Below are 26841 nucleotides of genomic sequence, written 5' to 3'. Positions count from 1 at the left end.
ATATTATAAAATGAAAGTTGATTATAAAATTTTGGGGCTATTGGAGTTGTCCACTATAGTGGCGGAAATAGAATTTTGGGGCTATGGATAAAAAATTGGGGCTATGGACAAAAAACTAGGGATGTCAATGTAACCCGAACCCGCGGGCCGGCCCGAATAACCCGATAAAAATACAGGGTTAGGGTTGTAATTTCACAGCCCGAATTTAAAATCGGGCCATTCGGGCTGACCCGTTCGGGTTGTCGGGTTAGGCGGGCTGACCCGTTCGGGTTACGGGTCGGCCCGTCGGGTTGAAGGCTTCTGCACAGCGAGCAGTTTTTGTAACGGTCATAACTTTCTCTACAAAGCTCCGATTGAGGCGTGCAATATATCCACGCGAAGCTCTTTCGAAGACGAAGAGAATGATATGTATTAGAGGTTTATCAGACTTCAAAATCACGAGAAACATTGACTCAAACAAGGCTGCTGCACATCCACATATTTTGTTTACATTTTCTAATCAATTTTCTATCATTTCTCAACAACACATGTAAACATACCAAAATATAGAAATATAATCAAAATCATCCAAGACAACCCTCTAAAACTATGCAAAATCCAAATACGTCAACCGACTATATAAGATCACGGAAAAAATCACCATGTGGTTCATGGATTATAAATACTCGTATATAAAAGCTTTCTTTTAGTATATTTCCAATATAATAGTGCAAAGTGTTTTGACGCCGCTTCGTCATTGAATTATGCGTACTTTGATGATTCTTAAAACAAAGATAAATTATTATTTGACTTATTTACAGCTGGAATAAATTAAATTTGACCAATCATAATTCAAGAAAACTTAGAGTTACTCCAATTAGCTAGCATCTTGATAATTCACTCTTTAACAATTCAAAATATTTTTGTTACGTCTACGATGCACCTCTCACGTTATGAAAATTTTATTTAATTTTCTACGAATTGATTTATGTTTGAATTTTGAAACAAAGTGTTGATTTATGTTTTAAATACATAAACATAAACATACTATTGATAGATATTTTGTAAATAATTATGTAATGAATAAGTTATTTAAATTTAAATAACTTAATCTTTTTTAAAAATATTAAAGAAAATTAAAAATATGTATTTCATTGTTGAATGATTAATTAAAAATATGTATATAATTAAAGAAAATTTAAAATACGTATTATTTTTTGAAAATATTAAAAGAATTAAAAATACGCATTGGCCCGAATAACCCGGTGGGTTAGCCCGAAACCCGAAGGGTTAGGGTTAGGGTCGAACTTTTATAACCCGAAAAAATCATAACCCGAATAGCCCGTACCCGAATGGCCCGACAACCCGAACGGGTTGGCCCGAACCCGAACGGGTTGGCCCAATTGACATCCCTACAAAAAACTGGGGCGGGGCTATTGGGCGTGTCCACCTTATAGTGGACACCCTTAGAGCATCCACTACTCGGCGCGCGGGCGTCGCGCATTCCGTCGCGGAGAGACGGATCCCGCGCGGGACGCGTTGTGAGGAGCCGAACCGTCCTGCGCCCGTCGCTAGCGCGTCCCGCGACCCGCGACCCGTGCCTGCGAGACACGGGACGGGCTGTCACGCCACACGCCGTGGCGCGCCCCTGCGCCATGCGTGACGCCCACTCGCCGGCCTGCGAGTGAGTGTCGTCACGCTGACGCAATAAATCATTTTTTAAAAAAAATTGAATTTAAAAAAAATACTTTTTATTTATAAAAATTGTTTTTTATTTAAAAACAATTTTTACAAATAAATGAATACAAGAAATTCGTAATAGCCCATATATATTTGATGGGCTTGCGAATTTATGAATTCTTGGTTGTTTCTCTTTTATAGAGACATCCTTGAATGTTTTATGTTCTACTTTCGATGTGGGACAAACTCATTCTTAGTTGTTTCTCTTTTATAGAGACATCATTGAATGTTTTATGTGTCCACTTTTGATGTGAGATAAAATCGTTCTTGGTTGTTTCTCTTTTATAGAGACATCCTAGAATGTTTTATGTTCCACTTTCGATGTGGGACAAACTAATTCTTGGTTGTTTCTCTTTTATAAAGACATTCTTGAATGTTTTATGTTCCACTTTCGATGTGGGATAAAATCGTTCTTGGTTGTTTCTCTATAAAATTGTATTTTAAATTATGTCATTTTTATTGAAGTGTGTTTTTTTAATTGAATTTCTTGGAAAAAAAATAAAAAAATGAAATTGAATGAATAGTAATTTAAGGGAAGGTTAAGGGACAGACGGTTGCAGGTTCCGTCCCTTAGTTAAGGGATGAAGTAAAAAAGTACAGTGGGACCCTCAAATAGTAGTTTAAGGGACGGTTAAGGGACGCCGTGGTGGATGGCCTTAGAGCATCTCCAATGGCGGACGTCCGCGACGGGCGACCGAGACGTCCGCCATTGTGGCGTCGAAGGTCGGATACGGACGTCCCGTGAGGACGTCGGGTGTCCTCGGACGTGCGGGCGGACGTCCGCCATTGTGGAGTGGGTCGGACGTCCGGGTCGGACGTCCGGTAATTAATTTTTTTTAAACTCTATATATACGGCTCGTTGAACTTCATTTCATTCGCACCACTTGTGTTAACAAGTTTCTCTCTTCTTTTACTACAAATTTCATTTCTACTTAATGGAGAACGATAGGAACTCCCCTGCCACGAGCGAGTCGCAGACTCCGGCGTTTCCCATCGACCTGGAGGGAAACGTTAGTGGAAATACGACAACAGTTCCGACAATGTCAGGGATGGGTGGAATGAGTGGGATGATGTCCCCTTATATGTACTATTGGATGGGTGGGATGTGTGGTATGATGCCTAGGGCTGCGGGGATGGGGGCATGACCCCAAATATGATGATGCCGGGGATGGGGATGGGGGGCATGACCCCAAATATGATGGGGATGGGTGGGATGATGTCGGGGATGATGCCGGGGGTGGCAGTGGCCCACAAGCGGACGATGTCTATCGGCCAGTTATCGATATGCTGTCTACTGATACCCCCTCCACTTATGTTCCGGAGACTCAGTTCACCAACTTGGAAACTTTCTCTTTAGAGGAGTTGGGGCTATCTCCAGTCAGGGAGACTCCAGGCAGGGGGAAGGGACGTGGCAAGGGCAAGGGGAAAGCCCCGGGCTCTTCCTCGCGAACGGTGGCAGAGGAGGAGGATGAGGATGAGACGGGAAAAAGGACGGTATGGTGCCCGTGGGAAAATGTCGCGCTTGAGAAGGCTTGGGTTTCAGTAGTCGAGGATCCCTATGTCGGTGCCAACCAACATATTGACAGACTGTGGTATCGCATCGCTGAAGCCTACCACACACACAAACCGGCTGGGGCGAAGCGTCGCGTTCCCGAACAGTGCCGGAAACAGTGGGAGCAGTTGAGGCCTAAGCTTAGTCGATTTGCGGGCCTCTACCAAGACAATCTCCGCCAGGCAAGCAGCGGTATGTCCGAGGAGGATGTCCGGAACCGTGCCTTTGCTCAGTACCCCGATAGAGCCTTGAAGTTCAAACATTTCGATCAGTGGAAGGCCTTTCTCGTGGTGAAGGATTCCCCAAAGTTTTGTGGGGGGGTCGAATCGGGCTGGGCGAAGCGGACGAAGTTCAACGCTTCTGGTGAATACAGCAGCAGTGCTAGTTCACACGAGCTCCCAGAAGCCGACGAAGTGTCCCCGCTACCTCAATCAGACTCTCGCCGCCGTCGTCGCCCGGTTGGGCAAAAGGCTGCGCAGCGGAGGGCTAGGGGAAGCAGCAGCGGGTCGTTCGAGGTCCAATCGGAGGCCCCTGCTCCACCAGAAGATATCGACCGACTCGCCCGCGCGCAGTTAACGACTAGCTTGGTCCGGACCATGCATAGGTGGCATAGCACGACCGATCCGGTGTACAAGAGGATGTTGAAGGATGTCATCGATGGATGTCGGCGCGATTTGGCGATGCCACCCATTGGAGATGATGGCGCCGAGATTAGCGGCGGGGACGACGGGGCCGGCACGGGCGACGAGGACAGCGCGGAGTGAGCCGGGGATATTGGACTATGTATTTTTCTTTTTTTGAATGACTATGTATTTTGTTTTTTTTTCTAACTATGTTTTTTTTATGTTTTCTGACTATGTATTTTTGCCTGTATTTTGTTTTCCCGTATTCCGTGTCAAAATTATAATTCCGTTTTTACGTAATTACATTATTGTGTTTTTTTTATTGCGGGAAGTCCTAGTGGGAAGGGCGATGGGAAGGGCGGATTGTGCAGGGGATGTCCTAGTGACGTGGCAGTGAGATGAGAAGTCCTAGTGACATGGCAGGAGGTGTTTTTGGGATGTCCTAGTGGATGTCCGAGTGGGACATCCGCCCACGGGAGATGCTCTTAAAATGTTGCTCGATTTTCCCCCAATTTCTGTGCCCTAATTTCTCCATCAATTTCAATCCCCACACACTGAAGCAGATGGCGGCGGCAATCCAAGGCGAGGACAAGGTGCTCGCCACCGCACAGCGCATCGTGCAGTCGCTCGGCAACACCTCCGACACCGACGATATGCTGCTGATCTTCTCCACCTTCGACAACCGCCTCTCCACTCTCTCCTCCTTCGTCGAGAATCCTTCCGCCGCCGCCGACGGCGAGTCCTCCGCTACCCCTTCCCGATTCGACGATGCCGAGCGGATCATTTTGAGCCACACCGATTCCTCCTCGTTTCCCGATGACTACTTGGATGCAGTCGATGAGATCATACAATTGACCAAAGAGTTCAGCCTGGCTTCCCCCGATGAGGTGCTGGACCGTGCCGAGAACGCGCTGCAGCTCGCGATGACGCGCTTGGAGGATGAGTTTCGTCTCGTGCTGATCCGGAACACCGTTCCTCTTGACCCCGACCGCCTGCACCACCACCGCTCGACGCTTTCGTCGTCCGCCGCTGCTATCGCGATTGCTGCAACGGAGTTTTTTAATGGTGATGGGAGTGAGAGCATTGAAGATGTCAGCAGCGGGCGGTACAGCCACCACAGCCATGGTAGGGGTGTGAGCTTTGGATGGGACGATATGTCAATTGAATTGATTCACCCCGATGCCGTGACTGAGCTGGGAGAGATTGCTGATAGGATGATCCGTTCTGGTTATGAAAAGGAATGCTGTCAGGTCTATTGTAGTGTTCGGCGTGATGTTCTAGAGGAATGTATGGCAATTATCGGAGTGGAGAAATTGAGCATAGAGGAGGTGCAGAAGATTGAGTGGAAATCGTTGGATGAAAAGATGAAGAAATGGATTCAAGCTGTGAAAATAGTTGTTCGTGGTCTTTTGTCGAGTGAGAAGCATTTGTGTGACCAGATTTTTGCTGGGTCTGATTTGATTAAGGAAGTCTGCTTTCTAGAGACTGCCAAAGGTTGTGTGATGTTGTTGTTGAATTTTGGGGAGGCTGTTGCGATAGGGAGGAGGTCCGTGGAGAAGTTGTTTAGGATTCTTGATATGTATGATGCATTAGCCCAGGTTCTATCTGATTTGCAGGAATTATTTATGGATGAAGATGCAGGTGATATGGTGTGTCGGGAGGCTCAGGGAGTGTTGGACGGACTGGGTGAAGCTGCTATTGGGACCTTTGTGGAGTTTGAGAATGCAGTTCAGGGAGAATCTTCCAGGAAGCCTATCCAGAACGGTGAGATTCATCCGCTTGCTCGATATGTGATGAACTATGCAAAGCTGCTTGTGGATTACAGTAATACTCTTAACTTATTATTGGAGAATTTGGAGGCTGAGACGGTCGATTCAGATAGGGGGAATGCTGAGAATTCAGAGTTGGAAAGCATGTCCCCATTTGCTCGTCGGTTATCTGCTCTGATTATGTCTTTGGAGTCAAATATTGAGGATAAGTCAAAGGTGTATGAGGATGTTGCCATGCAATACGTATTTTTGATTAACAACATACTCTACATTGTGCAAAAGGTGAAAGACTCAGAGCTGAGAAATCTTTTGGGTGATAATTGGGTTAGGAAGCGGCAGGGACTGATCAGACAGCATGCCACACAGTACCTCAGAGCATCATGGAGCAAGGTCTTATCTTGTTTGAAGGACCAAGGGATTGGTGGGAGCACGAGTAATGCATCTAAGGTTGCTTTGAAGGAAAGGTTTAAGAATTTCAATGCTTGCTTCGAAGAAATCTACAGGGTCCAGACAGCTTGGAAAGTCCCAGATCCTCAGCTTCGTGAAGAGCTTAGGATATCCGTTTCTGAAAAAGTGATTCCAGCTTATCGCTCATTCATGGGAAGGTTTGGGAGTCAGCTTGAAAGTGGAAGGCATGCGGGAAAATACATCAAATATAATCCCGAAGATTTGGAGAATTATTTATTGGACTTATTTGAAGGAACACCCCTTATCATTCACCATATGAGAAGAAAAAGCACATAAAACTCAGGACTCTTTATAATTATGGTTTCTGGCTTCTTTGTGACGTAATTCAAGTTTATAGTTAACATCATTGTCTCGGTGTTGTAATCTGCTCCATAGGTTGGAAGTATTGAACACAGGACACTCATACGTATGGTTTCTGGCTTCTTCGAGTTGTAAGGCAACTTTGACTTTCTGCTTGGTGTTGTAATCTTCTCCATAGGTTGGAGAAGATATACATTATACTGTAATAATTTGTACATTCAGCAACCCGTTTCATTTGCTGTTCAAACTCTATTTCCTTTTCTTGTTTTCTTTGTCGACTACTTGCATAAAGTCTGCTTATTGCTTGGACAATGGATCCCATAACTTCTGATTAGTTGTTTCGATTGACAAAACTAGCCATCATCATATCATAAAGTGATTCATTAGATTTGCATCTTCTGCCTTTACTAAAGTGTAAAGTGTGAATTCAGAAATTAGCTTTAAATTGCTTTGATCTATCACATCATGCCTTGCATATAAAATATGACAGCTATTGTTTTAGATTCTTCTAGTACTGGTTTCTGGTTCTTGATTTGTATATAGTCATAGTAGTTAGTTGGATTTGAATACATGCCACCATCTTTCTGCGTATCATTTGTAGGCTGAATTCCAGGAAACGACCTCCTGGGAGGTCGTATCCGCCATTTGTACCCGGAGAAAGAAGAATTCCAATCATAGGAAAGACGCGAGAGCAATTCGCGTGTTTCATAGGAAAGACGCGTGAGCAATTCGCGTGTTTTAAATTTAAGACGCGAGAGCAATTCGCGTGTTTTAAATTTATACACGCGAGAGGCATTAGCGTGTATCACTTGATACACGCGAGAGCAATTCGCGTCTTTTACTTGATACACGCGAGAGGAAAATGCGTGTTTGCCTTGAATCAGTAGACGAGGCAGAAGCCCTCCTCCTTCATTCCAGCGATCCCCTTCCCCCCTATCCACGCGAAAATCGGCGAAATCGGCCAAATTCCGACGAAAATCGAAGTCAATCCTTGCAATTTAGCTGCTCTCCTTCCGAACTTAATTGTTAGTAGGTAAGTTTTGACCCTTAATTTCAGTTTTGTTGGTTATAGTTTTAGGGTGAATGATTTCAAATTTTTGGTTGAATTATAATGAATTTGTACATTATATAAATTGGTGTCGATTGCTTGTTGAATTATTGATGTTGGTTGCAAATAGTTGGTGTTGGGATGAGTTTGTGATGAATGTTGTGGTTAATTGTGATGAATTTGTGAATTATTGAAATTGGTCCTAATTTTTTGGTGAATTATTGAAATTGGTTTTGAATGTTTGGTGTTGGGATGAATTTGTGATGAATCTTTTGTTAAATTGTGCTGAATTTGTGAATTATTGAAATTGGTGGTAATTTTTTGGTGAATTATTGAAATTGGTGGTAATTTTTTGGTGAATTGTTGAATTGTGAATATTAGGATGTCGCGATATGGACCAGAAGATCCTTCTGTATTGCATTATCAGCACAGTCATATATCTCGCAAGGCGTGGGCAGGCGAGGAAACATCTTCATTCAATATTCGGCGCTTTGAGGGACATTTTTGGGAAATAGATAATCATCACAGACGAGTGATTGATTATGTCTGCAGGTTTGATTTTGGTGGTGTTTTTTATTGTGGGAAGGCTCTAGATGTAGATCATTCATTGATCACAGCTTTGGTCGAACGTTGGAGGCCAGAGACACATACATTCCATCTTCCCGTAGGGGAAGCTACTATTACATTGCAGGACGTGCAAGTATTGTGGGCTCTACGTGTAGATGGAGCACCGTTCACAGGAAGTGGTTATTGTGACTCTGGGTGGAGGAGTCTATGTGAAGAATTGTTGGGCTTTTATCCCCTTCAGAGTGAGATGAAGGAAAACGGCATCTTGGCATCGGCCCTAATACATAGGATGATGATTGAACCGTTACAAGATGACCTGGAAGACGAAGCCTATATTCGACGGGCTCGTATGATTGTGCTTGTGCTCTTGGGAGGGTTGATATTACCCGACGGATCAGGGTGCAAGATACCTCTCATGTGGTTGACCCAACTTCGGGATGTAGAGTCTGCCTCTATGATTAGTTGGGCGAGTGCTGCACTTGCAACATTATACCATAATCTTTGTGAGGCGTCCATGGGCAAAAGGACAGACATTGGAGGTCCGACCGTCCTCCTACAGCTGTGGGTGTGGGAGAGAATGCCCACTTTGAGACCGGATTTTGTGATGGCCCGTATGCATACAGACAACACTCCATGTGCATTTATGTAAGTTTGTTGTTTCTTCTCTTTCGCGTGTTTAATGACAACATATTAAATTGGCAACTTTTCATATTGTAGGTGGACTGGCTCATATATGATAAACAGAGCCCCCAAACATTCTGTTCGACACTATCGTGAACAGTTATCATTACTCCAAAATAGCCAGGTAAATTGAATGTAATGTTTTGATATATATTTGGGTAATTTTAATGTAAACTTGTTATTGTAGTTCATTTGGATGCCCTATGTGGACCGTCAATTGCCAGACTCCTGCCTCGAGATGAACAACTTATGGAGATCTGTGACGTACATGGTTTGTTGGGCTATTGTCGAAGCACATGAGCCTGAGCGCGTTGTTAGACAATTTGGAGGCACGCCGTTCATCCCGGAATTGCGTGATTGGGGTTTCAATGAAACTCATTTCAAAACCAATCGTCGTGGAAAAGCTAAGACGAACTGGGCTGTGCAGAACAAGACCTACATCCAACATTGGGAGAGAAGGTCGGAGTTCGTTACCAATCATTACATGGAGCCTCTTGCAGACCACGTGCAGGTGATGAGAACTCGACAATACATGGAGTGGTATTTTAAAATTACCATTGCATATATCACGCAGCCGGGTAGGCTTCCAGAAGTAGGGATGAACACTGTTGCATCATCATCTACACTCCAAGTAAGTATTGTATTTTTATAGTTGTTGTACAATTTTTAAAATTACGTATGTTATTAAATATGCACGTTTTATTTGTTACAGTCCGAGACATTGGCACGTGTATTTCATTTGTCGCGCGGTTTTGACCCAGAAGACGCCGTAGGATTGTTGCATGAGATTAACAGTCTTGCTCTTAACTGCCTCACCGATTGCGGTGAGAGTGAACGCACGGTCATTCCTTCCACACAGCGCACTGATGTGGATATGTCCCGAGGGTTTATCCGCAGAGCTCGCGGAATTGGTCAGAGAGGTATCCGAACAGGCGGGCATGGTTATTCACGGCATTCCAGAATGTCACAAGACATGCCAGGGTCATCACAAGCCGGACATGAAGAAAATGTTAATTCGGATGACAACATAGATTTGGAAACATTTATCGACAATTTTGCTGCTGAGCCCGAAATGCAAAATCCACCAGCACCAGATCCCTCTAGTTGGTTTCCTACATGGTCGGACGCGCCACAGTCTAGTTGGGTCACTCCATTTGATAGAGTTGGTATACCATGGCAGCCTACTACACAGGATTCATTCTTCTCAGATGTCCATATCGTGCACTCTTCAACAAATGATGCTGATGATGATGCTGATGATGACGATGCTGATGATGATGGTGATGATGGTGATGCCGATGCTGACGTTGCTCCTAGGAGTAGTGTCCAACTTGATCGGCCTAGTAGTAGTTCACATACAGCCCAGCCCGATAAGGAACGCGCCAGAACAAGTTTGTCTCAGACAATTTTGGGGATGTTCCCACGTAGAAGGTCTAGCCGTGACAACAGAGGAAAAGGCCCGAGTAAATATACACCATCGTCCTTTAAGTAGACTGTTATCATGAGATGTATTGTCTATTTATTACAGGTGGATTGATTTGATATGTACTGTTTACTCTGTCGATTTTTTTTCTAACAATATTACTTAAGAATGTCATTTCAGTCTTAAACATGGTACAAACACATAATAAAATTCAAGCCTCAATCACGATTCTCAAAAATAATATGACTACACAACACGTCCTACAGTGCACTTTCTTCTATTGTGGCCGGTCTCTCCACAAAGGCGGCATCGAGGAGGAGCTCTTGGCGCATCTTCATCGCGCTCATCCATTTGATTGTGTATCCTGCTTCTGTTGTATCGCCCACGTGAACGAGGAAGTAGCCGTTCTGGTGAATATTCCAACGTCCATTCAGGTTCATACCAATAATCTTGGTGTCTCAATGGACGGAATGCAGCTGCATAAAATTGCAGCGGTAAGACATGATAATAATATAAGAATAAGAAGTATCTAAATAACATACCTGCGTACTGGTGAATCCAGACGTCTGTATGGTATCGGGTATCAACATGACTAAAGATGTCATCACTGCGTTCTCTGAGCACTGCAACAGCGTGAGAGCAAGGCATTCTCCAGGTCTGCCACTTTCCACATGAGCATCTCTTTTCACGATAATCCACAACATGTACATTATGGCCTCTACCCGGACCTCTATGATAGGTTAGTACCTCATAAGTTCCTTGTGCTATGCTTGTAGTCCTAACATGATGACGTGACCCTCGAAGGTCATTCTTCTGAAATAACTCCCAAGCCCACGGTGTCAAAGGCGTCTGACATTGTTTGGCTAGAGTCGTTCGACTTACAAACCAGTTGATGGTCCGCCAGAATGTAATATCAATGATAGCTCTAATAGGGAGTTCCCTTGTAGATAACAACACATTGTTATAACACTCGGCCATGTTAGTAGACGTCTCACCCCATCGACGAAATTCATCATGTGCCATAGTCCACTGCGATCTATCTATGGTGGTTTCGAGGTACCTCAGAGCTTCTGGACTCACCTTTTCTAATTCACGCCTTGCAGTCCAATATCGCCGCTCCTCACTTACTTTACCCATTATCCATACCCATTTCTTCACTCCGGGGCCTTTGTGTCTTTGTAACACATTCGATCGAACGTGAATTAGACAGTATCGATGATAACCAACAGGTACCTCTTTCCACACATCAGACTGCATAGCATTTATTATGCCTTGATGTCTGTCTGATATTATGCACACTTCTTGTTCATGCTTTATAATATGCACTCGGACAAGATTCAAAAACCAACTCCAACTCTCATTTGTTTCTTCATCAACAATAGCAAAAGCAACAGGCAAACAGTTCTTATTTGCATCGTACCCTACTGCAGTAAGTATTTTACCTTTCAGTCTTCCACGCAGGTGAGTCCCATCAACTGATAACACCGGCTTTGCTACTTGGAACGCCTCTATTGCTGGCCCAAATGCCCAAAATACATACCGGAACACCTTCTTAGTACCTTGACTCAATATAGGGTCATGCAACCACTCAACGATTGTCCCCGGATTTTGACTTTGCAACTCAAACAGGTAGCTGGGGAGTTGTCTGAATGATCCCTCCCACCCTCCATATACAAGCTCAATAGCTTTTCTGCGAGCATACCATGCTTTCTTGTAGCTGATTTTCACGTGAAATTTATCTTTGATATATGTGCGTACCGCAGAAGGCTTGAATTCAACATCATTTTCAATTTGACTTCGAATACAGAGAGCAATCATGGATGATGTAAGATTAACATGTTCACTTGGATCGTGATCTCCCATACAACAATGACGATCAACCCATGAGTTGATAGACCAGCTACCATCACGTTTCTTAAACGTTGCTTTAACCTCCCAATTACATGGGTATCGTTGCCCAAGGTCCTTGCCTTTTCTTTTCGGACCAAATGGGTCCCTACAAACTGCATGCCATCTTCTTGATTTACTATCCATAACCTCATACATCCGACCTGTTCCCACATGCCATAATGTCACAGCAGTTTTCAGCTGCAATTTGCTATCAAATTTTGTTCCCACATCTATATGTCTCGGATTATCCTCATCCCAATACCACATATCTTCTTCACCCACTCCATGGTCTTCTGAAACGTAACCTCGGCTGCCTTCACATGGTAATGATCGAAAAAATGGTAACCCTTCAGGCACATAGTCGGGAACAGGTTGCTCCCCACGAACAGCTGGTTGTACATATGTCTCCGCCATCATTTGAAGTGTCTCGTCGTCTGTAGAATCTTCACATGATTCTGCACTATACTCACGATCACTTTGACTAGAACCATCGGAACCATCACAATCAGAACCATCTATACCAGCACAATTATCAGAACCATCTAAACCAGCACAAATATCAGAACCATCTGAACCATCACAATTATCTAAACCATCTGAACCATCATAACCAGCACATAGCACATTTGGTACATCTAGTTGTTCATCAACCTCCATCCCAAATGTGTTGAATTCAGTGTTATGATATTCATCATCCATCCTAGATGTCCCGACATCAAAACTATGATAATCATCTCTCCTAGACGTTCCAACATCATGCTGAGTGATAGGTGGTTCAAATTGCAACGCAGTAGTCACAGGAGTATATTCAATAAAAAGTTCAATTTGACGTGGATTTTCGGCAAACATATACTCCAACAAATTATCATCCACTGGTGTAGCTATATAATTCACCACTCCACTAAAAACCACAGGATGCCTCCATGTTAAATCAATCGTATGTGCATCTAAATCAATTCCAATTTTTTCACATATCATTGAAACTAGCTGATAATAAGATATCTTCTCATTCAATATAATAAATGAGTTTGCACGAGGGGGTTCATAAGCAACACCCAAACCTGGGAGCTGAGTAATTTTCCCATCCCAATATAAACTCACAAACACCATCACACCTGCAAAAAAAATTTAACACCATTAACCCTAAATTAACACTATGAACCCTAAATCTATAATAACCAACTAAAATTGAACTTAAGGTTAAAATCTTACCTAACGAGAGTTAAAAGATTAATGGGAGCAACTATATGTCGGATTGACTTCGATTTTCGTCGGAATTTGGCCGATTTCGCCGATTTTCGCGTGGATAGGGGGTAAGGGGATCGCTGGAATGAAGGAGGAGGGCTTCTGCCTCGTCTACTGATTCAAGGCAAACACACATTTTCCTCTCGCGTGTATCAAGTAAAAGACGCGAATTGCTCTCGCGTGTATCAAGTGATACACGCTAATGCCTCTCGCGTGTATAAATTTAAAACACGCGAATTGCTCTCGCGTCTTAAATTTAAAACACGCGAATTGCTCACACGTCTTTCCTATGAAACACGCGAATTGCTCTCGCGTCTTTCCTATGATTGGAATTCTTCTTTTTCCGGGTACAAATGGCGGATACGACGCCCATGCACGTCGTTTCCTGGAATTCGGCCATCATTTGTACACTCCTGATTTATGCCTAAACAACAGGATTAAGGGGCTTTGTTTTTGTGGGGAAAAGAGGAATTGGAATGGAGAAGTTTAAATTTAATTCTATTGGTGTTAAGCTGCTTTATAGTATGATTTGGTTGTTCTGTTGATTCGGAGGAAATGGGAGATCACAGATTGGGTTTTTCAAATCTAATAACTCCCCGCATTTCACGGTAGTGGAGGGACGTTTCTTTTCGCCATGTGATTTAATAAAAATTGCGTTAAATATTGAAAAATAAAGTAAGAAATGAAAAAGATAGAAAGGTGAAACGAGAATAAAGTAAGAGAGAATAAATGTATTGACTTTTACTAAAAAGGAAATGATTCAACTAGTATCAAACATACCAAAATGACAAAATAACTCTACTATTGTGAAACGGAGGGCATTATGGGCATTTCTCAAGATAAAGGTCTCCCCTATACAAATAAACAAGAAAGAAAAGCAACAGTTTTACTCTCATGAAAAAAGGTAACTCCACTCAGTTATTCAGCAATGAGCAAACCAAGAGCAATCGCACTACTCCAAACATTACCAACATTGTGTTAGTTAAACCCTGCTATTGGCAGGCAGCGGCAAGACACCGTCGAAGAAGTCGCCAAAGTAACCACGAGGCTCGTGCACCAGTTTGGAGATGATGTCTCGTAGAGTGATGACTCCTTGGAGATTCCCACCCTCATCCGCCACATAGATGCGATGGATCTTCATATCGTCCAGCTTCGTTATGATCTCCTTCAGTGTGTCATTTCTTCGGCAAGTAACCATCCCACTCAGCAGAGGCGATGCCCTTTGATGCTCCTCCAAATAGCTTCTCACCGCCGTCAGGAAGTTCTTGGCAGTGATCGATCTGTAGTTCTTGTAGATTTTTGGTGCAGTAAGAAGGAACTGTATGTCTCGTATGCTTATATTACCAACGGCCTTATATCCATCGTTTCCAACCACGGGCACGCCTCCTACCCCGTTTTGTCTCATAAGTTTAAACGCCTGCAGCACAGGCTCGTCCTCGTGTACCTGCAGATACACAAAGCACAACACACCCCATTCAGAAAAGCTCTATACAAGCACAAGCCATGTTGGATATTATAATCCCACATTACCTTGATCATGCTACTGGCCTTCATCAATGGAAGACCCAATTCAGACAGCTTCTTGGAACCCCAGCTTTCGAACCAGTGGAGGCCAGCACACTCTTGTAGCATGTGAATAACTGCGCTTTGAGTGATTATGTTGTCGATCTTTGCTTCCCCAAGGTCAACTACAGGAATGCTCTTCATTCTGTACTTGGATAGCAGCAAGAGCATTGTCAAAAACGAGTTGGATTTCTGCAAGGCGAGGAACGGAGCCCAACGGAAAGACCCTGATATATCCCCAACCTGGTTATCAAAAGGAGCAGATGCATCTTAGTTTAAGAAGGAAGAAAGCTCTACAGTCAAATGGTTAGGACAGTGAGTCCAAAGAGTGACCTTCGTGTTTTTGTACAAATCCGAAGCAGTAAGCGTCTCAAAGAATTTGCCACACGTTGCTGTGGGAGAGTCTGGGTTGATACTTTTATATCTTGGAGAAGACATCCCAGCAGCAGCCGCTGCTGCAACAGTAGGGCTAATGTCGCCCTCTGAGGCTTTCATAGCCGACTCGAACACAGAGCTCCCTTCCACATTTTCAGACTGCAAGACAAGTTAAATACAAGAATTACTTCACTCACACTTAAGAACATCAGTTGCAATCTAATCATCACCCATCAAAATGCTCAGAGGCACAAACCTGATGCAAAATCCATACAACAATGCCTGCAAATTCCACAATACCAAGGTATCTGTCAATCCAACTAGCGTCTTCGGGCGCCTCAAAGTCCACCACCGGAGCACTAAGAACTCTGTGCCGAGCAAGTAACTTGACGGCTTCTGCCACAGTTGTGTCCGACTTTATCTCAATAACTACAAAAAGATTATGCAAAGAATCAGGTCAAAAACATCAAACAATTATTAGCATTACTTCCATCCTAGTAATAAAAAGGAATCCTAAACCAGTCCAATAAACAATAGGCAACAGAGCTTCTAAAATTCGAAACATGTGAGTGGAATTAATTACAGTATCAGATAGATCATACAAATTTCAAGGAAATATGTTGTGTCATATTTGCAAGAATCTCCATCAACACGCAAATAGATATACCATCCACATACAAATTCAACTCTTCACGGTACATAATTCAAAATATTAATCTTGATCGCCAAATCAGCAAATAAACAAAACGAATAAAAATCAAATCTTTAGTCCAAACCCCAAACAAACAAAAGAAACGATCAGAAAATTATGGCTGATTAGAAATGAAAAAAGGGAGAAATTACATTCTGATGAAGGAGCAGAAGGGAAAGAAGATACAGGGATGCTCTCAAAACAAGCATTAAGCTTCTCAGTGGGGCTCAGCTGCGGTTCCATCACATCCCACAAATCCTCCACCTGCATCCCCAGCTTCGCCTCTGGGCTTCTCGGCGTTCCACCCTCTTCCACCACCATCTTCGCTCTCTCTCTCTCTCTCTCTCTCTCTCTCTACAAAACTACACACAGAGCTTGATCACCAACGATTGATCGATCACTGATATTAACCAGTAGTAAGTGACAAGAATTAAATTAGGTTGCTTGCGTGTCGAAAATTTTATCACTTTCACTAAAGTTGCCGCTCACAGAAAACCAATCATACAAAAAATAATTCAGACATGTATTTGTATGCGGAGGGTTTTTGTTCAAGTGGTGCGCGGTGCACGCTAATTTCGTGGACCGATGTTTCAGCTATTGATCTGGATCGTCGCCGAGGGGTTGACGGATGCTGACACGTGGCGGTCAAAGATGGAGACGGCTGAATCGGGTCGCTGTTTAATCTTATCCATTGAACCCCTAGTTTGAAGGCTTACACTTATCCATATCCATAGATTAAAGCCACTTGTAAGTATTTAACTAATAATAATGTGTTTTATGATCCTTTTCGGTCATATATATCAGTAGACACGTAGGCAAAAAATATCTAGAGTCATCCATAAATAAAGATTGATTGAATTGGGATTGTCATAGGCCAAATGATGAATGTGGTTGTCATTGAATAATAATATCATAAAGTACATTATTGATGAATGTCTACAAAAGAGAGTCATTTGTAGAGGGAAAAAAATAAAAACAAGAAAGAAAAAATGGCAAAATTTAGAACAAGATAAAAGTAAATGATCTACATATCAATAGGATCAACAAACAAAGTCTTAAAGATGGTAATCGAGAGAGGTATGGAAAGATTGGTAAGACATTTTGAGAGTAGAAGGTAGAAAGATATATTTCTTGTATATTTTTTCTTATGTACTCAAATGTTCATTCACCCTAATATTTATAGGGTGAATTTAGAAGGATCTAGTACATCAATAAATGGGATTGGAACTCCTCAATACTTAGGAACTCTACATAATGAATGTGAGCGGCATATTAATTTCATCTTCTTTTCCAACACTCCCCCTCAAGTTGAGTAACGGTATCCCCGATACTTAACTTGCCAAGGAATTCTTTGAATTTTGTAGGACTCAGCGCCTTGGTGAGAATGTCTGCCAGTTGTTCTTCGGATCGGACAAATGAAAACTCGATAATCCCGCTTTCAAGTTTCTCTTTGATAAAGTGACGATCGACCTCAACATGTTTAGTCCTGTCATGCTGCACGGGATTTTCTGAAATGCTAATTGCAGCTTTATTGTCACAGAAAAGCTGACTTTTTCGTGTTGGCGGGAAGCCAATTTCTGTTAACAATCTTCGAAGCCAAAGTATCTCCATTAGACCGCTTCTGATCCCTCGGAATTCAGCTTCTGCACTTGATAATGCAACCACTTTCTGCTTCTTGCTACTCCAAGTGACTAAATTGCCCCCAACAAATGTAAAATATCCTCCAGTTGATTTTCTATCAACTGGATTGCTTGCCCAATCTGCATCGGTGTACCCATCAATTTTCAAATCTTTCTTCTTTTCTAAGAATACCCCATAGCTGGCTGTTCCCTTTAAGTATCTCACAATTCTCATGACAGCATCCATATGATCTTCCTGAGGTTGATGCATGAATTGACTGGCAACTCCAACTGCATATGTTATGTCGGGCCTAGTATGAGAAAGATAGATAAGTTTACCTACTAACCGTTGATATCTTTCACGGTCTGTAAGCTTAGCTCCATCCACGATCTTTAATCCATGGTTGGGTACCATTGGCGTTTCAGCAGGCTTGCAATCCAGTAGGCCCGTTTATGCTAACATGTCGAGAACATACTTCTTCTGCCTTAGGAATATTCCGTGCTTGGATCTCAACACTTCAATTCCTAGGAAGTACTTTAAAGCTCCTAAGTCCTTCATTTCAAACTCCCTGAAAAGATTCTCCTTTAGATTTTGGATCTCTTCGGCATCATCTCCTGTTATGATCATGTCGTCAACATATATTATTAGACATGTCATCTTGCCATTCCTCTTCTTTAGTAATAGTGTGTATCTGAATGGCTCTGTTTGAAGCCATGTTTGAACATTGCCTGGCAAAATCTTCCAAACCACACTCTGGGGGATTGCTTTAACCCATAAAGAGTCTTCCTCAGTCTGCACACCTGTCCTTTTCCAAATTCTTCACTAAAACCTGGGGGGACCTCCATGTAGACTTCTTTGTCTTTCTCAAGTTCTCCATGAAGGAAGGCATTTGTAACATCAAACTGGTATAATGGCCATTCCTTACATGCAACTACAGATAGAAGTGCTCTTACTGTGTTTAGTTTGGCCACAGGGGAGAAAGTTTCTTCGTAGTCTACTCTATACACCTGAGTATATCCCTTAGCAACCAATCTTGCCTTGTATCTCTCGATTGAACCATCTGCACGCCTTTTTATGGTGAAGATCCACCGACATCCTACTGGTTTCTTTCCCGGAGGTAGAGTACACTTTTCCCACGTTTCATTTTTTATCAAGTCATCAATCTCCTTCTTCATGGCCTCCCTCCAGTGCTTGTGTTTCATTGCCTCTTCGAAGGACTGCGGAATCTCTTCTTCTTCATAAAGTGCAGCTTCGAATGCCCTAGCCATTTCGGTAAGGTGTCCCTGGGTGAGATTGGCAATATTGTATCTTGATTTCCGCCCTTTCCAGTCTGGCGAATATCTCCGAGGAGGAATGTCCCTTGTACTTCTTTGGGGCAATCTGCCGTGCCCTGTCTCTTGTTCCATTGGTGGCTCATTTGTATCGCTTCTGTTTTCCCTGTCACTGTTAGTGGTTTCAAGTAGGGTACCAGTATTGAGATCAAAAGTGTTTACCTCAGGATTCAAAGACTGGTCAGATAGCTCGATGGGATCCTGAAACGACACATTATGTTCTTGGGGAGTTGACTGCCCGATGGTACTACTAACTTCCTTCGTTGGACCAACTTCTGTGACATGATTTTGGTCTAACTCATTTGTTTGGTTGTTTTCTCCCTCCCCCTGAATGGTTTCTCCCCAAAGAGGTAGCCAATTTAGTGCGTCACTACTCGAGTTTTCTAACTTACTCTCCCCCTGACCGCTAGATTGGCTATAGAAATATTCACTTTCAACAAAGTCACAGTTCATAGTTGTGTACATACGATCTGTCGAAGGGTCATAGCATCGATAACCTTTTTGATTTTTTCCATAACCCAAGAAGACACATTTTACTGCACAAGGTGAGAATTTGTCACGGTCATGCTTGGGGATGTGGACAAACACGGTACAACCAAAAATTTTGGGGTCGAGATGGAGGGACGATGGTACCGAGTTTTGGGAAGAGAAGACCTCTAGAGGAGTTTTGAAGTTAAGGATCCATGTGGGAAGACGATTTAAGAGATAGACGGAAGTTGCGATGGCTTCTGGCCAGAAGGATTTTGGGATGTTTGATTTAATGAGGAGGGCACGGGTGATTGCTAGGATATATCGATTTTTCCTCTCGGCTACCCCATTTTGTTCTGGTGTATAGGCACATGAAGTTTGGTGGACAAGGCCATTTTCAGTGAAGAAAGATGTCATCTTAGAGTTCACGTATTCCCTCCCATTATCAGACCTAAGGATTTGAATTCTAGAGTTATATTGGGTTTGGACAAGACGATAGAACTCAGTAAATTTCTCGAAAACTTCTGATTTTGCTTTCAAAAAATAAATCCACGTCATACGCGAAAAATCATCAATAAACAACAAAAAATATCGAAAACCTTGTCCTCCAGTAACCGGAGCAGGGCCCCACACATCAGAGTGAACCAAAGCAAAAGGTGATTTTTCTCTAGTGTTGTTTAATTTGAAGGAATGTCTGTGACTTTTTGCTAAAACACAAGTTTCACAATTCAAAACATGCGTAGAAGAAACTAACTCAGGAAAGAGTAGGCGAAGATAACTTATGGATGGGTGCCCTAACCGGCGATGCAAGAGCCAAATCTGTCTGTCAGTTAGTCCGTGAGTTAGCTTCCTCGTACTTTGTTGGGCAATCTCATCCACGTAGTACAATCCATGTCGCTCAGTGCCACGCCCAACTATCGTTCCCGTCTTGATATCCTGTAACATACAAAAATGAGGCTGCATTAGCAATTTGCAGTTGAGATCTCTTATTACATGACTAACAGACAAAAGTTTGTGGGACAATGAAGGAACATAAAGACAGTTCGAGAGGCGAAAGGCTGGTGAGATAGTGACAGTTCCCGCCCCCTCTACTTGTGCTAACTCCCCACTAGCTGTTTGGACAAAATTTTTTGTGATTGAGAAATATCGAGGAAGTCCGATGCATCAAAGGACATGGTATCGATTGCCCCACAGTAAAAAATTCAGTGGTAGTCTTTAAGTCCTATTTGGGAGGATGATGAGTACGCAAGAGGCTGGAAAGAATTTATACATGGGATGGATGGCTTAAATTAAAAAATACAGGAGGTAATTTTCGAATTTTTGTAAGATGGAGGCATTTTTTCAGAATTTTTGACCATTGGGGGGCTTTTTTGGTATTTTTTGGATAGCTGGAGTGGTTTTTGATATTTTTGGATTGTTTGGGGGTGCATAGTGGACGAAAGGTAGAGGTGGGGTATATTTTGGGAGTGTCTAGGAGTTTGGGGACCATTTTGCAAAGTGAGAGGTGAGTGGGGTATTTCTTTAGAGGGGCTTGGATTTGGGGGGGGCAATTTAGCATATTTCGATGAGGTGTATCAGCTTCTGCCTCCACCAACATTTCTTCAACTTCGTGATTTCCGACGGGAAACTGGAGGCCGGCTTTGACGGAGTGGGAGATCAGTTTCTTCTTGGGGCCGCCGAGCTGCTGCCGCAGCAAGCCGAGCTCCTCCTCATAACTCCACAACAGCGACTCCAACGACTGAATCACCTCCTCATCGTGGACGTGTTTCGCCTCCGACAATCGGCGCTGCTGATCGGCTGCCATCTCGATCGAGTTCTTCTCGTGCTGCAGCCGCTGAATCATCTCCATCGCTTCCTCCACCGTCATGGCAGAGGCATCCCTTTCCCTCTCCACCTCCGCGAGAGCTGCATCCGCTCTCCGCCGCTCCATCTTCACCAATTTCCTCAATGCCGACACCTCCGAATCGCAATTTCGTTTTCTCTCCGATACAGAGGCATGCTTTCCATCTGATTTTTGGTTCAATTTCGCATCGATGACCTTTTTTGATCTATCAACACTTGAAATATTAGTTGGAAACCAGAGAGAAGAGAAGGATTTGAAGCCGAAGGTTGTGCCCTTGGACCCTACGCCGAGATTCTTCAGCTGGTAGGAAATTTGGCTTTGGTTTGTGTTGGATTTGTACAAATCAATTAGATTTGAGATTGTCTCAATCAATAATTTGAGAGTGTGTGTTTGGCTGACCTCCATTGGAGGTTGTTTTTTAGTTTCCTGCTCTGATACCATCTTAAAGATGGTAATCGAGAGGTATGGAAAGATTGGTAAGACATTTTGAGAGTAGAAGGTAGAAAGATATATTTCTTGTATATTTTTTCTTATGTACTCAAATGTTCATTCACCCTAGTATTTATAGGGTGAATTTAGAAGGATCTAGTACATCAATAAATGGGATTGGAACTCCTCAATACTTAGGAACTCTACATAATGAATGTGGGCGGCATATTAATGTCATCTTCTTTTCCAATACAAAGCAATGATGTGGGGCTTGAGAACCTTCTCAGGTTGAGTGTATCCATCTTCGTTGCCTTTGTAAGTAACATCAATGATGCGTTCAAGATTCAAAATCCGCATCAAAACATCTCTTGAATATGGAGATGACCTCATATACTCCTCATTTATATCCTTCCATGCGTCTGTTGCTATTTCGAAGAATTTAGCCACTGCTTCTTCTATAGTGGCGCCATTGTCCCTCATGTATGATTCTATGCCTGTGGCACTCTAACCTCTTTCCTTTTCAATCTCATAAGTAGCTATGTCACCAATGACTCGACATATGAGTAGCCCCGCCACAAGCATTTTAGCTTCTCGCTTAGCCATTCGAAGTCTTCCTTGGTGGCAGATTCGTCCCCCAACAACGCCGTCGTTGTGTGGTAACAATAAGTGCAGGTAATGAGAGCATTCTTTAGATACTCCTCAAAAGGTGGTAGATATCCTTGTATGAACCACTTGGCCTCAACATGGTAGCTTCTCACCAATTCTTTGAGCTATTTCAAAAATAATAAATAACAATATCAGTTTATATAAATCCATACCATATTTTAAAAGTGTATAAAGGAACAATAAATGTTTGAACTCATACAGATTCTATGGCATAGTGTGCGGCGTAGGATCTTCCTTCCTTAGCCAATTCTTCTTCAAATTGCTCATAGAGTTCCAAAAGAGCTTTGTAGAATAGCTTCACATACTCAGGTAGTTTATCCATTTCTTCAATGCTCCACCTAATTAATATATAGAGTAATTGATCACGTTGTGATCCATCCTAGTCAAGAGCTACAAAACAAACTGTAAGTTTAAGTCTACCTCTCCATTGCCTCAGTAAAAATGTCGAGTTCTTCGATGACACCATAAGCATCATACGTGTCATCTATGATTGAGGTCATGGCGATAGTTTTAGTGAGCATGACACGAGCTCGGGAGAGTCTTGGCTCATGGTATCCTCCCATAGCCCAAAAGAAGCACTCCACCACTCTATCTCTTGCATATGGAAGTTTGGAGACTAGGTCCAATTCTTTCCACCACCTACATATATATATATATGTATGTACAACATCAATATTAATTAGTTGTGGTATAATTAAAGCATAGATAATCAAGGCTTGACTCATACTATATGTTGCCTTGATACTTCATGGAGCTCCTCCTTGTGTAGCATTTGCAAAAGATTATAGTCCAATTTAGCAAACCACAAGAGAGATTCATCCTTATGTTGATATTGTTCATAGATGGAGATAAAGTTACGAGCTTCGATTCTTGGGTTTCCGTAGTGCAAAGGTTGAACTAGAGCATGCACAACTTGTTTGCTAAGAGGAGATTCAAGGTGTGGCGCTATGGACTTGAGAGTGGAAGTACCAAATTCAAGCGCATCGTCCAGTGCAGTTTCTCGGCGTGTTCTCAAGTACGAGGCTTCATACAGACTTAGCAAACCCTTGCCATCATTCTTAAGGCCTTCATGGAATTTGCCATTCACATCCATCCATCTACCAAAAATGTCTGCTATACCAACAGTAGTACATATATTAGTAGTATTTTGGTATTTCCAGAGCTGTGGAATTGAGACCAAAAATGATACGTACCAGAAGATATGCGGTGGCCATGTTGCCTGAATAACCGGAAATGAAGTGCAACAGTGTACAAATCAAAGGACTCGTCACTATAATCTGTATTTAGATTGAATAAATGCAGCAGTTTTTCTTCAATCTCCTTTTCAAAGTGATAAGAAATTCCAAGACGTTCAAGTGTGTCAATAAGGTTCATTGTTTCAACCAGATTGTTTTCAGCCGTTGTTATCATATCCAAACCAAAACGTCCTTTTTCAGCGCTTCAACTGCGTTGGAATGGTTTTGGGCAGCCTATAAGCATATATTTTTAAACATTAATATAGTACTAGTATATATGAGAATGAATGTATATATATTAATATTGTAAACAAGAAGTTAGAGTAAGAATGATGAAAGTACCATAGCACAAGAAGCATGTTTGATGAACTGATCGCCCCACAAGCTCGGGGCGACGGGTCGCTGGATTTGTGCTTGTGATTGTGGTGGAGCCATTTGATTTAATTTGTGTGTATATTAGTATTAGTAATGCAAAGGAGTTGAAGCAGAAGGTGGTAGAGTGTAGTGGAAAATGAAGGAGTTGCAGAGCTCCATTTATAATGGAATGATGGGATAGAGATAGACTTTTCAATTATGTTTAGCACCCAACTTTGCCGATTGCATAGAAAATTTGTAAGACTCAGACTCATGCAGTATACTAAATATGACTAATGGATTACTCTCTATTTCACTTGTTTGTTTTCAAAGAAAGAGCCATTTCATTTGCCAGATTTAAAATTACACATGCTCAACTGGATTCACCTCAAATTGAATGTAATGGACTCGTCTAATTCAATATTGTGTCTAATTTCTGGATGATGCATCACCCTTCTCAGAAAAATTTTCCCCAGTGGCAATCCCATTTTGTATGTATACCAATAAATTTTTAACAAGTGGAAATATATATACTTCAACTTCCAACTAAAACACTAAATATAACCACACACTCTTTTAAATTATATGGAAAATTTATGCACGTTCCATGCGTAATAGAATTTGATTTTTCTGAAATTGTATAAGCTTTGGACAAAATGATATATTCACGTTTCCTATCACTGAGTCTATTGTTCAAACCTATTGCTCGCTTTTTCCAATTTCTACATTGGGCATTAGCAAGATCCCAAAAATTAGTTCCAAATCAGTCTCACACCATTTTCCCTCTAACACACCTGCAATAAGCCAATTCCAGAATCTAGCCCTTTTCACTACTCCCACCCGTCCCACAATAATTGTTACTCTTTTTCATTTTGGTCCATCCCACAATAATTATCACACTTCATTTTTACCATGAACGGTAAATAGGTTCCATATTCCACTAACCAACTTTACTCACATTTTATTATAAAATCAATATAAAAAAGTGGGTCACACATTCCACTAACTTTTCCAACCAACTTATCTTTACATTTCTTAAAACTCGTGCTCACAATAGGAGTAACAATTATTGTGGGATGGATGGAGTATTTTTTTACCCTTTTTCATGTTTTGAGTTAGTAAAAAATAAAATTGCAAAATAATATTAAAAACACAATTTTACTAATGTTATTAAGAACACAATTTAACACTAATTAGCAATATTTTATTAAATTAACAAATTTAATATTTTTGTGAAAATACTTAACCATTAAATTTATTAATACTAATTATGTAAAATCATCCATTCTTAAATATAATGAGGAGGCTACAGTGATGTTTCGATATTATACTCCCTCATTATAATGACTCGTTATTTATTTGTCTTCTCTGTTGATATTTATAGCATTGGTAGTGAAATATCTTGGAGTAGTAGTGGTGGTGCAAAATGATGCAATCTCAACAACGGCAACTTCTCCGCCTCTCCTCCGCCGCCAACTTTATCTTTCCCTCCCGTCCACCACCGCCACACCACCTCTATTTTTCCGCCAGAACTACCAACCACTACAGTACTCTTTGCTCTGCCCAACTCTCCGAGGAAGTCACCGCCGTCGCCATCTCCTCCTCACCTATCCACTCCGTTTCTTCTCTCCTCTCCGCCTCCGCCGACTCCTCTCTCCAGACCGCCGCCAGTCTTCTCATAACCGGCGCTTTCAGTCTCTTTCTCTTCCGCACTTTCCGCCGCCGCGCCAAACAACAAAAAGTAATACTCGGTGTTTTCATTCAATTTGTATTCAATTTTGAATTTGATTTAAAAAAAATACCAGAAATTGAGATCAGCGCTAGCGGCGCCGTCTCTAGAGTTGAAAGGCAAGAAGAAGAGGGCGCCGCCATCGGCAGATGAGACGCTTCTCGGGGGTTTAATAGCGGCTGCATTTGGAATATTACTTTACAAATTCACCACCTCCGTTGAGCAGAGTCTCAATAGCCAACCTCTCTCCCCCAATTACTCGGTCAATCTCTCCTTCATCTTCTCTCATTATACAAGCACGATTCATGCGTTTTCTCTACTTATTTTTAAATACAAGTATTGAATTTGTTATGTTTTGCCATATTTTCAGGTGCGCCAGATCACCATAACCATTAGGTAATTTGCATATGCATATATAGGAGATGTTAATTTCTAAATTTTTCTTAAAATTAGAACATGGAACTACGCCAATTTGCATTACAAAACATATTGGTTGTTGATTTAATATTAGTTCCATGATTCATAAAATATCATATTTTATGATCAAAGAATTGGTAAGATTTTTAGTTCCTAAAATTCCCACAAAGAACCACCCTTGTACTATATACTCAGTTTATGGATGTGTATAGACAAAATTGAGGTTATTGATGGGCAGGACGATAATAAATGGAATGTGCTACCTGGCTACGTTTGTGTTCGGTTTCAACTCGGTGGGGTTGTTTCTATACACGGGCCAACTCGCCATGAATCGTGATCGCGTCTCTGAGGACAAACCAAATTTCAACTCCAGTGATCGAGATCAAACTACAGACAACCAAAACAAAACTGATGGATTCTAGTTTACGAACGACCTCTTCAATTCTGTCATTATACATACGAGAACAACAACATGTAGTACATACATACACATCAAGTAAATACCATTAGATATATCATGTCTCTGTTATTTTTCTCGAGCTTGTGATTGAGTTAAGTGGTTCTAACTCCATGTATTTTTTTTTTGCTTCACTAGCCCGCTACTTGTTTTCCTCGTGGACAGAAAATGTCATTTAATAACATAACTTTTGGTGAATCCACTCCCGAGTAATAAGTTTTGAAATAACACAAATTTTAATGCATAATCATTCTAATAAGAAAGAGCATCAAATAAGAAGGAAAATAATATTGCTGGACTGTAGAATCGACATTAATATATAGTAGTGTTAATTTTATAGTGTTAGTGCATTGTGGAGTCCACAAAATATACTATATA

The 26841-nt window shown here is 41.9% G+C and overlaps 4 protein-coding genes and 1 pseudogene across 4 annotated transcripts; 3 read left to right on the top strand and 2 right to left on the bottom strand.

Moving 5' to 3' along the window:
• The first annotated feature begins 4426 nt into the window (after positions 1–4426).
• On the top strand, positions 4427–6678 carry LOC121787475 (exocyst complex component EXO70B1-like). The gene has a single exon (XM_042186206.1). It carries the CDS (start codon positions 4458–4460, stop codon positions 6405–6407), a length of 1950 nt encoding a protein of 649 aa, XP_042042140.1. The 5' UTR covers positions 4427–4457; the 3' UTR covers positions 6408–6678.
• A 133-nt stretch (positions 6679–6811) lies between these two features.
• LOC121787474 (serine/threonine-protein phosphatase 7 long form homolog) lies at positions 6812–10318 on the top strand. The gene is made up of 5 exons (XM_042186205.1): positions 6812–7464; positions 7861–8691; positions 8764–8851; positions 8915–9358; positions 9440–10318. Exons 2-5 carry the CDS (start codon positions 7862–7864, stop codon positions 10217–10219), a joined length of 2142 nt encoding a protein of 713 aa, XP_042042139.1. The 5' UTR covers positions 6812–7464; position 7861; the 3' UTR covers positions 10220–10318.
• Positions 10319–13996: 3678 nt separating this feature from the next.
• Positions 13997–16425, bottom strand: LOC121787482 (SNF1-related protein kinase regulatory subunit gamma-1-like). Its single transcript, XM_042186213.1, has 5 exons — positions 16067–16425; positions 15480–15652; positions 15182–15382; positions 14816–15091; positions 13997–14729 (listed from the first exon to the last, which is right to left on the bottom strand). The coding sequence occupies exons 1-5, from the start codon at positions 16233–16235 to the stop codon at positions 14268–14270; spliced, it is 1281 nt and encodes a 426-aa protein (XP_042042147.1). The 5' UTR covers positions 16236–16425; the 3' UTR covers positions 13997–14267.
• A 4487-nt stretch (positions 16426–20912) lies between these two features.
• LOC121786139 lies at positions 20913–24787 on the bottom strand (annotated as a pseudogene).
• Positions 24788–25229: 442 nt separating this feature from the next.
• LOC121785982 lies at positions 25230–26519 on the top strand. Its single transcript, XM_042184482.1, has 4 exons — positions 25230–25601; positions 25666–25851; positions 25960–25985; positions 26245–26519. Exons 1-4 carry the CDS (start codon positions 25287–25289, stop codon positions 26426–26428), a joined length of 711 nt encoding a protein of 236 aa, XP_042040416.1. The 5' UTR covers positions 25230–25286; the 3' UTR covers positions 26429–26519.
• Positions 26520–26841: the final 322 nt, after the last annotated feature.

The sequence above is a fragment of the Salvia splendens genome, chromosome 22 (assembly GCF_004379255.2).
Source record: "Salvia splendens isolate huo1 chromosome 22, SspV2, whole genome shotgun sequence".
Taxonomy (NCBI): domain Eukaryota; kingdom Viridiplantae; phylum Streptophyta; class Magnoliopsida; order Lamiales; family Lamiaceae; genus Salvia; species Salvia splendens.
The sequence above is the reverse complement of the archived record's forward strand: the minus strand, read 5'-3'. Positions and strand labels throughout refer to the sequence as shown.